Here is a 12,080-nt window from a genome sequence, read left to right as displayed (position 1 = left end):
CACAGCAGAGGTAAGCCATTTACTTAATGCCCAGTTGTGTATACCAGAAGCACCTGTAGTTCCAGTTCTTTAGTCCTTCATTTTTTTAAGCCAGGCAGTGGTGGTGCATGACTTTAGTTCTAGCACTCAGGAGGCAGAACCCGGGATCTTTCTGGGCTTGAGGCCAGCCTGGTCTACACAGAGACTAAGTTCCAGGCCAGCCAAGACTACACAGAGAGACCCTATCTCAAAAAAAAAAAAGTACTTTTTTCAATTTGAAGAAACAAAAAGGACACACATTCTATTAGTTCCTCTCTCACTCCCAGAAGGCATTCAGATGGTGGGGGGGACGGGGACGGGACACACTAGGGAAAGGGAGGAAGAACTGCAGAGACTGGAAATAACCATCCTCCCGATGATGCAAAGAGCCAAGGGCAGCACCAGGGCAGAGGTCTCCGTACTTCGGGACTGCCTTGTTGTCCTTATCAGCCAAGGCCCAAGGCAAAGCTTATCTTTGGCAATCCAACAGGCACCAGGATTTATAAAGTGCTGTATATTTCCTTATGTGTGAAGGAACAGTGTCTGGGGTGGAGGGAGTAGGAGACAAAGAAGGGAAGGGAGCACAAAGGACAATGCAGCAAAGGCAGGGCTGAGAGCTACTGCTATCAATTTGAACCATACACACTCAAGCCTTGATGGAGGAAGGTCATTGGTTAAGTAATAAAGAAACTGCTTGGCCTCATAAGTTAAAACATAGGTGGGAGGAGTAAACAGAACAGAATGCTGGGAGGAAGAGGAAGTGAGCTCAGAGGCCATGCTCCCCTCTCCCGGGCAGACGCGATAAAGCTCCAACCCAGGATGGATGTAGGCTAGAATCTTCCCAGTAAGCGCACCTAGGGGTGCTACACACATTATTAGAAATGGGCTAGTCTAGGTGCAAGAGTTAGCCGAGAAGAGGCTAGATATAATGGGCCAAGCAGTGTTTAAAAAAATACAGTTTGTGTGTTGTTATTTCGGGGCATAAGTTAGCTGGCGGCCAGGAGTTTGGCGGCAGGAACGCAACAAAGCCTGCTTGCAGAGTGGGAATGCAACACTAACCCATTCGAGTACAGACACCCCAGAGAACAGACACTTGTTCTTCCTCACTAGTCGCCCTGTGGGTGCCAACAACAGTTCAAAAACCTATAGCAAGCTGTCAGAAGCAGGCTTTCTGGAGCACTTCTCTGACCTGCAGAGTTAGAGTAGACAGGCCTAAAGCCATGCTTGGTGATTGCAGAAACTATCTCTGTCTGACCATCACAGAGCTGGGTGCTCAGAGATGTTCAGAAAGGGCAGGATAAAGGAAACCCCACCCTGTGAATTACACACAGATACACATCAGTGGAGCTCCCCAGACATAATACCACGTTCACAAAGGCCAAAGGCAAAGAACCAAACCCCTCTGGCTTCCTCTACCACAAGGCCATAGAATTGCAGCCATCCCCAAAACAGTCTTGTAATCACCTCGAACTTTCTACCTTCCAGCCAGTGGCTAGGTGGTCCAGGAAACTGGACGTTTATATTCTTCCCGAGATAGGTCTGAAAGGCCATGAGTAGAATTACTAACTACTAAGCCCATCTGAACATGCTGTGACTTCTTTACAGGCAGTTAAACTTTATTCCCGCCCTCACTTTCCCTTTTGGAGTTGCTTATGGACCAGATCCTCTACCTCAGAAGAAACAGGGTGGGGGTACGAGAGATCTACATGTAAATGACAGGTAAAATACTGTGACGTACTGGAAAGATAGTGCTGACTCTTCCTAGCAGCATAGATAACTATTCTCCCATTCTACCTGCAACCAAACAAAGGCCCAGAGACACTAAGTCGCTGACTCAGCATCACCCGGCAAGCATGAAGTAACAGTGGTCCTGGAGCTTTCGTGCCCTGCTCATTGCTCCTCGCTGGCTCCCGTTTGCTGTCACTCTCTGGGGCAGGAGGCTCACAATGGGACTTTATTAATTCACCCCTGCACTCAATTACCAATAGAGCAATGCACCGCTGAATTTAGCTGAATTTAGCTGGTACTTTTTGATAATGCGAGAGAGTTTAAACCTGAACTATATTTATTTAACAAACAAATGTTTTATTATAGAAAAGGTTATCTCCCCTCCAAATTATAGACTCTAAATTTCCCAAAGACAGGTATTATACTTTGCATTTTTATATATGTATAAAAATATAAGGAATAGTAAGTACTCCAGAGAGCTGCATGCTTTGAAGATTCTTTCTTGGCACTTCTTGTCAGTTAAGGAAATGCTAATAATTTTTCTCAATACAACATAATCAACAAAGACTCTGTGTGAACTAAAGGCTTCTTGGGAGTAAAAATATTTTACACTCTTACGAGTTCTAACTAGGTTCTGTCACTTACTCAAGCAGCATTGAAGCCTCTGCCCTGAGTTATCTTATGTGCCTATTATTATGTGTCTACTATGTAACAGATGTTCTAGAAATGTTTCTGAATTAAATACAATTATTTCAATATATTGGAGCAATCAGAAAGTATCTGTAATGGAACTTGATTTTTGAATAACACTAGTTTATAAATGAAGAATGCATTAAAATACGATATGAATATCAAATACCATGTGCGAGTCCTATGGCTCTCTGAACAACTTCCTTAAACGCTGTAACATCTTTCTCCCAACAACTGGTCTGTGTATCACACTTGTATGCCTTCAAGAGACACTGGAATGCCTACGAAAACAGAAAGAACAATATTCAAAACAACAAGATGAATTCACATTTCAAACTGCTTTCTGGAAGTCATATGGAACCAATTCCAAACTGAAAGCCAGCATTTGTATGGTGAGGCATCTCTGTAATTACCATCAAAGAGGGGGTAGGATGCACATCCAATAGCAACAAACAACTCTGCGAACCAAGGATGTTATCTGGACAGGACAACAGGAAGGCCAGAGTGCGGATTTCCTCCAGCCTCCAAGCTGAGAGATGCACTAAGAGAACGAGGAAGGCATGAACTGGGTGAAATTATGGGCTGGCTAACAGGTATATAATTTCACAGATGTTTAAAATGCTCTTTTGTTTCTTCTTAAAAATTGCTGCTGGAGACATCACAGCCAAGAGTGTTCTCGTTTTCTAAAGAGTACACAATTCAGGGGAAATGGAAGGACACAGAGCAGGAGTGTGTGCATGCGTGCATGAGATGTGTGTTCTGTAGGCTGACAAGTGTGTGCATGCGTGCATGAGATGTGTGTTCTGTGGGCTGACAAGGCCATGGTAGAAACCAGCTGTGTGGACAGAAGGCGGAGGAGAGAACAGCTAAGAATCCCACAGATTAGCTGGACCGTGGCTAATTCCAAACCCACACAAGGAGTTCATCTGATTTGCTGTGATCTTTTGTAAAGAAACACAATACAATGATTCCAACCCTGGAAACTCTGGGCTCTGCTGGGCCCAATGGAGCGGGATTAGCAGGAGGAGCAGGGTGTCCCCTGCAAAGTGCAATGCATGCACTTGCAATTTCCTGCTCCTGTCTCCTGGGTTAATGTTTTCCCTTTTGCAGCTGCATCTCAGATCTACACACTGTTTTGTCCTTAACCACTCGCCTGTGGAAAGGGTGCGAGTGAAGGGCACCGGGCACCGGGGGCTGCAGAACAGGGACCCTTCTGCAGGAAACTCATGAAACATAAAAAGACGGATGTTGTAAGTCTTAGCATGCCCATAATTCAAAGCATGTAAGGGGGGATTTGAAGGTTGGAGAGTGGGCTCAGTCAATAAAGTATTTGCCTTGTCAGCACAAGGACCTAAGTTCAATCCCCAGAACCACATGTTTAAAAGGGAAAATAAAAAATAAAAAAAGACAAACATAGCAGCACATGCTTGTAATTCTAGCATGGGGAGGCAGAGACAGGGACCCCTGGGGTTCCCTGGGTAAATTCTCTTGGTAAATTCCAAACCAGTGGAAGAGGAGAGCCTGTATCCAAAAGGTAGATGGTACTTGTTATGGTTTGCACATGTATACACACACACACACACACACACACACACACACACTCATACGCACGCACAAACATGCACACGCACTCATAAGCACGCACACACACACGCACTCACACACAGGTACACACACTGAATTTAAGCATTAGTTCTGTTTCAGGTTATTGGTTTCATCGTTCACTCAAAAAAGAAAAACAAGAAAACAAACAAACAAACAACAACAACAACAAAAACCAAACCCCAACAAAGAAAAGGCAGAGCTATTATTATTCCATCTGGGGCAGAGGCCCAGGACAGAGGGCCCAGCACTGACCTTCTCGTTCTCTTCAGGCTTGCCGCTCTGCCCGTTTCCATGAACCTGGGCATACAGTCTCCAGATTTCTCCATCACTGGTCACTCTTGAGGTCACTCTGCCAAACAACTCCTGCAGCTTGCCTTTGAGGCTGGAGGCAACGTCTCCACTTCGATCGGCCACACCATTAACCACTGCCCTGACCAGAATTTTAAGGACCTTTAAAAATGCACAGAAGAAAACAATGAGCCAGTGGCCATCACAGAAGAAAACAATGAGCCAGCGGCCATCACAGAAGAAAGCAGTGAACCAGCGGCCATCAAACAGTGACAAAGAGTCAAGGGCTGTGCTCCACCATCAGACACTGAATACTGTGGCCTTATTTGGATATCACTGTTACACGGTTTAAAAGTGAAATAAAAAGCCAAGCCACCCATTCTCTAGATGTTCCCTGCCAGGCTCCTTGGAGGGCTTGTATCTGGAGCGTGTCTCCTCTCACTTGGAGGACACTCTGAAGAGCTGAACTATGCTTTCGACACAGGGAGCTTCAGCGAGGGTTCTCTCTGAAACCCCAGGATACTGCCCCAACACCTACTGGGCAGCTCCAACATCTCACAGCCACCTGCACACCTTTAAAAGTGAAACAGGCCCCCTTCCTACAGTCTCAAGGTGAAGCCTGCTTGCAAAGTCAGCAACGTGAACATCAGCCCACATGCTCCTCTCCCACTTTCCTGCCACATACAGCAGGTTTGATTCCACGCCCCCTACAAATCCTCTAGCTCAGTGAAGGACTTAGGCTTTCACCTGCACCGTGGTGCTCTACTGCTGCAAACGCCGACGGGGGAGCTGCCAGCGCACTGACATGCGGCCCTCAAAAGGCATCTCTTCTCCCTCCCACTTCTCCACGTCAGCCTGCCAACTAGCAACCTTCTAGAATAGCATGTTCTCAAACTGTACCTCAGAGTTTTGAACACTGTTGGTGGATTAAATAGGTTACAGCAGGTTCCATCAGAACACGAAATCTTTGCCATATTTACATTAAGCTGTGCATCTTAGACAACTTCCCTGGAGACACACAAAGACCACCCTCATCTGCCACTCCTTGAATGGCACACAGAGCCAAAGAACCAGCTTGAGAATACTCTAGGCCCCTGCTACTCAGTGTGGTCCATGAGCTGCCAGCACTAGGAACTTGCTGGAAATACAAAGTCCTATATGCAAGTGCTCCACCACTCTGGGATAATGAGAGTCCACATTCCTAAAACAGCAAGGCATCAGGACCAGTCAAAACAGCCGCATGGAGAGCAGCAGAGCGGTCACCATCCCATGTGCATAGGGACTGCCTGGGAAGGCGGCAAGCAGCGGCACTGAGGCTGAGGACGGGTTCTCTACTGACAGTCACTGCACACACAGGTGCTCCGAACACTGCAGAGCGAATGTAGATAGCACTCACTACGGCCACCGTAGACACCACTCACTTTCCACCAAATCTGTCAGGGCAGAGACGTGCCCTCAGCAAGTGCTGGCTTACTCACCTCCAGTCAGCCCCCCTATCCCTGCTCACTTCCCTACTTCTTAATGTTACTAATTAAGCCATGGGGAAACAGAACCAACCACTGCATCAGCCCTCCACACCCTTCTCCATTTCTGCACCCGTTAGGTACACCACGCTTCTGGCTTGACTTCATTAAGTTCTCCCAATAACTTGGAAGCAGTGGTCTGCTGCCACTGTACAAACTAAAGAACAAAAAAGTCAAACCAAACAAGGCTTGCATAAGTAATTGTCAAGGTGACCCAGGAAGTGACTTGTCGGGTTGATGGGGGGGGGGATGTATCTATGTACATGTGTGTGAGGTCAGAGGTCAACCTCAGGTGTCTTCTAACTGCACTGTCTTATTTACTTGTTTATGTCTGTTTGTCTTAAAGACTGACTGGTCTGGAGCTCTGCTATGTAGACTGTTGGAAGTATTATTTTACGGTGTGTGACTGTTGTTTTTGCTGCATTTGTTTAACTCTGTGAAGCTGTGATTCTTTGTCTGTCTAAAACTCCTGATGGTCCTAATAGAGAGCTGAACGGCCAGTAGCGGGGCAGGAGCAGGGACAGGCAGGGCTGGCAGGCAGAGTATAAACAGAAGGAAAACGCTGGATGAGGAGAAGGGGCAGGAAAAGGAGGAGAGATGGCGCTAGAGGCCAGCACCCATCCATGGAGCAAGAGTGAAAGTAAGGAAAGGAGAAAGTCCAGAGGCAGAAGGTAGACGGGATAGTTTAAGTTAGAAAAGGGGGCAAGAAACAAGCCAAGCTAAGGTCAGGCATTCCTTCCTAAGAAAGAGCCTCTGAGTCTCTGAGTGTGATTTATTGGCCCCCAAAAAGCCAAGTAAGTAAAACTCTGCACAACAGTAGCCCAGGCTGGCCTCGAGCCTGCCATCACACCCACATTTTTTTTTTAAATAGACCTCTCACCACTGTTTTGGTTAGACTGCACAGCTGGCAAACTCTTGAACCTGCTCGCCTCTACCACCAACCCGAGCATGACAGTTACAGATGTGGCCTCCGTGCCTAGCTTTTATGTGGGCGCTGGGAACAGAACTCAGGACCTCAGGCTTGCACCCCTGGACCACTCTCAGCTCTGGGGTTGAGATGGGAACAGTCCTGTGACTAGAGCGTCTCCTAAGTGCCCAGTTCATGTGCACATTCAATCCAGCCAGCAATGTGTGCTGCCCTGTGCATTCTGCAGATTAAAAGACTGGAACAACCTTGCCAACGTCACACACATGGGGTGAGATGTGGGTCTGAACTCACAATGCGAGCCTGAATCCTGCTCTCAAATATGTGCTGTATTAATTAGCAAAGCATAGCCCTGCTTTTTTGTTACCGGCTATCATTTCATTGTTCACTGCTAACAATCTAGAATCTACCAAGGGGACAGATTTTTGTTTTCTAAGTTACTTTAATTAAAATTTCTCCGAAGACATTAGAGCGCAGATGAAAGAGAAAGGAAATAAGATTCTCATTCTCTCCTGCTAATGTTAGCCTGGGCTTCTTTCTAGTTGTTACTGTGTGTGAGCCTATAATACATCATGTGAACCATTTAACATTTGATACCAAATTTTTCCATTTTTCCCCAGATGCTCTTACCAGATTCAAACTATTCGCCTGGGCCTGCGGAGTGCAGTCGATTGGACATTCCTGCGCAGTCAGACAGGCTATTTCTGCGTGTGGTCACTGCTGGTGACAGGAGCATAAATAATACTGAGTACATATCTCTGCACCTAAAGATTCTTCATGCTGAAGCTTCCTTTGGGTTAAAATTTCAAAAGCAAAATTGTGGAGTCAAAGGGAATAAACATTTTAGGACTCCAGTGAGTTAGTTATACTCCAAAGGGGCACAGTCAGGTTAGATGCCCATCGGGAATATACAGAGACATTCCTTTTATTATATAGAAAGGCAGTAGGTTAGAAGCCCACCAGTAGTGTGAGGGGACATTCATTTTACTCTCTGTTATCAGCAATGGATGAAAATCTCTGAAAAGTGTTCAATAAAAGGTATTTTTAAGGTATCATTGAAATTAAACCTCACCATTTCCTTAAACAGTTCCAAATGTTTATGAACTAAATATATTTCCTTTCCAAGAAATTAACATTTTTTCTTAATGTACATTGACCTCATTTTTCCCCCAATGTGAAAGTTTTATTGTTCATTGTAAACTAACATATGTTGCTAGCTCCTCCAAGTCCCAGCTCCCGACACCACGTGAAAAAGCAGCGAGTTGTGGGCTGAGGAGGTAACTAACAGAAGAGCCGCCAATGAACAGAGCAGCTAGGGAAGAAGGGGAGAGAAGTGAAGGTCCAGAGATGGCTGCAAAGTGGGTAAACGTTGCCTTCTCTTCTCTCACCTACTACCCACATGCCATGCGCCGCCAGCATGCGCCAACTACAACACAGAGCAGTGTGAGCCCAGTGCAAGCCAGGGACCGCGTGAACACATCAGGGCTGGGTCAGAGCCACAGGGAGAGGGGCAGGCAGCCTGGCTCCTCTTCCCTCCCAGATCTTCCGGATTCTAGGGTAAACTGATTGCTCAGATGATGGACATGGGAAAGTATATGTCTGGCAGAGTCAGGAGCTTCCTGAGGAACCTATTACAGCTAGAGGCCCTATTACACAGAAGAAAATTAGTGAGGGGACTATACTTGGGGATACTCTCCCAGAGGAGGAAAGGAAGGGGGCGAGAAAGAGGCTAAGAAGCACCTGGTGAGGGGAGCAAGAAATTCCAAAACCAGGTGAGGAACCAGCAGTTGGCAGCGCCTAATGAGGCTGACGGCCAGGCATCTGCAGCCGTGGTCACACACCCTGTGAGCTGCCCCTCAGCGGGAGAGCAGGCAGCACTAAATGACATGGGCTGCCAAGGCCTCAGGCAGACGCCTCACCAGGAGCTGGCCAAAGGGGACAGACAGAGAAGGGCTGGCAGCAGAGCGGAGGTAAGGGTTTTTGATTTGTTTACGTGGCTAAATTACTTACACATACTTGGAAAACAAAGCTAACTTTCAATGCTAATGATATTTTCCTGTCTGTACCATGATACATTAAAGGGATAAATCTACTCCCTGGCATTTATAAGGGGAAGTTCATTAGCCTTTTTCTCTGAGACTAAGTCTAACAGTCTACACTGAAGAGTTCTTCTTCAGTCTAAACACTCTTCACGGGTCTGGACGCCCTTCCCGACCTGAGAGCTTGGAACATTTCACCGATGTGTATGTACCCATGCACATTTTTCATCTTGGTATTTAATTTCAGTCTCCAAAAGCCTTCTTTAGACATTCTAACTTGTTCTTCATAGCTTGGTGCCTGTTTCTTAATATTACACATGAACAAATGCATGCCTCTTATTTATTTTAAAATATGTGTGTATGCGTGCTGGGTGTGTGTGCCTGTGTTCCCGCGCATGCGCGCTCATGAACATGTGCACATGCCACAGTTTGCAGAGGAGTTATTTCTCGTCTTACACCATGTGGGTCCCAGGTACTGAACTCAGGTGGTCAGCCTTGCTGGCAGGCTCCTTCACCCACTGAATCATCTTGCTGGCCCCACTTGTCTCTCTTTGAAAAGATTTATTATCTTTTTATCAACTCCTATTTTTCCCCTAGTGCTGGCGATTGCACTGAGGGCCGCACACATGCCATAAACACACAACCCTCTAGTGGCCCAGCCCTCCTCCTATTTTTAGCAACTCTCTGTCGTTCCTAGGCATTCAAACCTCTGATAGTGTCTAAAGGAAAGCCCTTGGCATGACTAATTGAGGGTTCTCTGGCTTCCCCTCAAGACACCTCTGCTGCTTCTACCAGCTCCCAGTGAGGTGTTGGATCTGTTCTGAAGACTTCCCAGACCCACACCACACTCGCAGTCAGACCGACAGCTGTTTTCTCCATGACAGAGAGTAATAAACGGTGGCAAAATAAAGTTTCTCTCAAATTCATGTCCATCTCGGCCCCAGAATATGACTGGGGGAAATAGGGTCTTTGCAGATAGAATTGGTGGCAATGAGGTCCTACCGGACCAAGGTGGTCCCTCAGTAGAGTGGCTGGGAATGGATGTCATTCCATTGACTTCTCTCATGTAAGGAGCAGAACTCAGACAAACAGGGAAGGAGATGCAGACATGGCTGAGTTTGGAGGAGGAAGGTCTAGGCCACTAGAAACTGAAAGGACTTCCCTCTAGAATTCTCAGCAACATGACAAGTTAACACTCTGATTTTGGATTTCTGACTTTCAGAGCTGAACGACGAGAAGAAACTTTACGCAAGACACCAAGCTTGTAGAAATTTGTTACAGCAGCTCTAAAGAGAACCAAGACACTATGGAAAACATTCAAACAAGCTCTTCCCAGGCACTGACCTGGCCAGGCCTGGCTTCAGTGCAGGAAGTCACAAAACAATGTCACCCTCAAGGCCTGTCCCCTCTGTGGCTGGTGACCCCATACTTTGCTTGCTAATCAGAAGTACCTCCCCATGTAGAGAAGTTTTAGATGATAAGTCTCTTGTGATTTCTTGATTATATGTGTTTCCTCCACCCCCAAGTTGATAAAAATACCTACCAAATTTTCCTCAAGTGCTCTTGCGGCTTCCCTGCTTGACAATAACAACTACTTTCCGATGCACTTGCATGCACCAGGCAGCAGGCCACATCCACTATGTATACTAACTCACTTGAGCCTCATAACACTCCTTTCTGTGAGGCAGTTCCATTTCATCCCGACCTTATGCAACCAGGGCATGAAATGGTTAACTAACCTGCCCAAGATCACATGGCTAGTGAGTCGCTGAGAGGTGGGGGACAAACTCAGGCTGCCTAATTCCCACCTACACTTACCTACATTATCATTCTGTTTAGAATTCTAATTTAAATATTTTGCCCATCTGAATGTATTTTGGTTTATGGATGGATGCAGAACTTAAGTTTTTGGACTTAATGTCTGGCTAACTACTTTGTACATATTGAATATTCTATTCTTATAACAAAGATTTCAAAATATGCCACTATTACTTATGTGAATGTGTTTGTGGATTCTACATTCAGTTCCCCTTCATTCCTATAGCAGATGTTAACTCTTTATATCATAAAGATATTATTAGCTTTTTGCCTTTCTTGTTATAAATATTTGTCACATGTTTTTTTAATGTGGTCATAAAAATTCCTTCCAGTTTTCCTTTATTGCCTTTAGTAAGCATTCTCTTCTCTTCCTAATTTTTCTAGGAGACCAAGTATTTGGCATATATTTAGTCCATTTGGAGCTCATTTGGTGCATCATTAAACACTCTAAATAAATATTTGAAGCCTGGATGCTTAAGAGATTTTTTAAAATGTCAACGATGTAGCTTATTGTGATAAATATGGGACAGAGAAATAAAATAAAATTAACGAAATTAATCAAAATCCCATTATAGCTTTTCGCCAAGATGGTGCTGACAGAGAAGAAAGGAGTCCCTGCCGTCTGTGGCCAAGGCCTAAGCAAAGGCTCTGAAAAGAGAGAAGGCAGTGCTAAGAGGCATCCACAACCAACCACAAAAAGATTTGTCACCCACCTCCCAGGCCAAGACCCTGAGGCAACTGAAATAGTTCAAATACCCTCTCAAGAGCACTTCCACGAGAAACAAGGTGGCCACTGTGCTATCATTATGTTTCCCCTGACCACTGAGTAGCCATGAAGAGACCAGAAGACAAAACAAGAACTCATGTGTGCTCAGTGCAAATGGCAAGGCCAACTGGCACCAGATCAAACAGGCTGTGAAGAAATCCTATGATACTGATGTCAAAGTCAGTACTCCTAACGAAGAGAGGAAGGTGTGTGTTCATCTGACTCCTGATTCTGATGCTTTGGATGTGACCAACAAAACCAGAATCATTTCAACTGAAACCATCTGCTAACTCTAAGTATAGTTTTCATCATACAATTCATTTTTGGCTAAATATTTATTAAATATTTTACTCTTTTGAATATATTATAAATGGAATTGATTGTGCAATTACTGATCAGTGAAGGAGAGGCCAGCCCATGGTGGGTGGTGCCATCCCTGGGCTAGTGGTCCTTGGTTCTATAAGAAGGTGGGCTGAACAAGCCACGGAAAACAAGCCAGTAAACAGCTTCCCTCCATGGCCTCTGCATCAGCTCCTGCCTCCAGGCTCCTGCCCTGTTTGAGTCCCTGTCCTGACTTCCTTCAGTGATGAACAGCAGAGTACTATGTGTATCTATATAAGACTCAACAACGTGAAAAACTTTGCTTCTGTAACTCTGTAGATCTTCTTTTCATTGTTTAT

At 45.5% G+C, this 12,080-nt stretch overlaps 1 protein-coding gene across 3 annotated transcripts in view; it reads right to left on the bottom strand.

The window, feature by feature from the left end:
- Ttc27 (tetratricopeptide repeat domain 27) overlaps positions 1-12,080 on the bottom strand; it is a 152,482-nt gene that overhangs the window by 21,298 nt on the left and 119,104 nt on the right. For all 3 annotated transcript variants that reach the window (XM_075955329.1, XM_075955328.1, XM_075955330.1), the window contains 2 exons: positions 4,294-4,491; positions 2,606-2,717 (listed from right to left, as the gene is read on the bottom strand). In XM_075955329.1, the coding sequence (XP_075811444.1) occupies positions 2,606-2,717; positions 4,294-4,491 (310 nt within the window). The remainder of the gene's footprint in view (positions 1-2,605; positions 2,718-4,293; positions 4,492-12,080) is intronic.

The sequence above is a fragment of the Microtus pennsylvanicus genome, chromosome 21 (genome assembly GCF_037038515.1).
Source record: "Microtus pennsylvanicus isolate mMicPen1 chromosome 21, mMicPen1.hap1, whole genome shotgun sequence".
In the NCBI taxonomy this organism is placed as follows: Eukaryota; Metazoa; Chordata; class Mammalia; order Rodentia; family Cricetidae; genus Microtus; species Microtus pennsylvanicus.
Note: the sequence above shows the minus strand (reverse complement) of the source record. Positions and strands in the feature narration are given on the sequence as shown.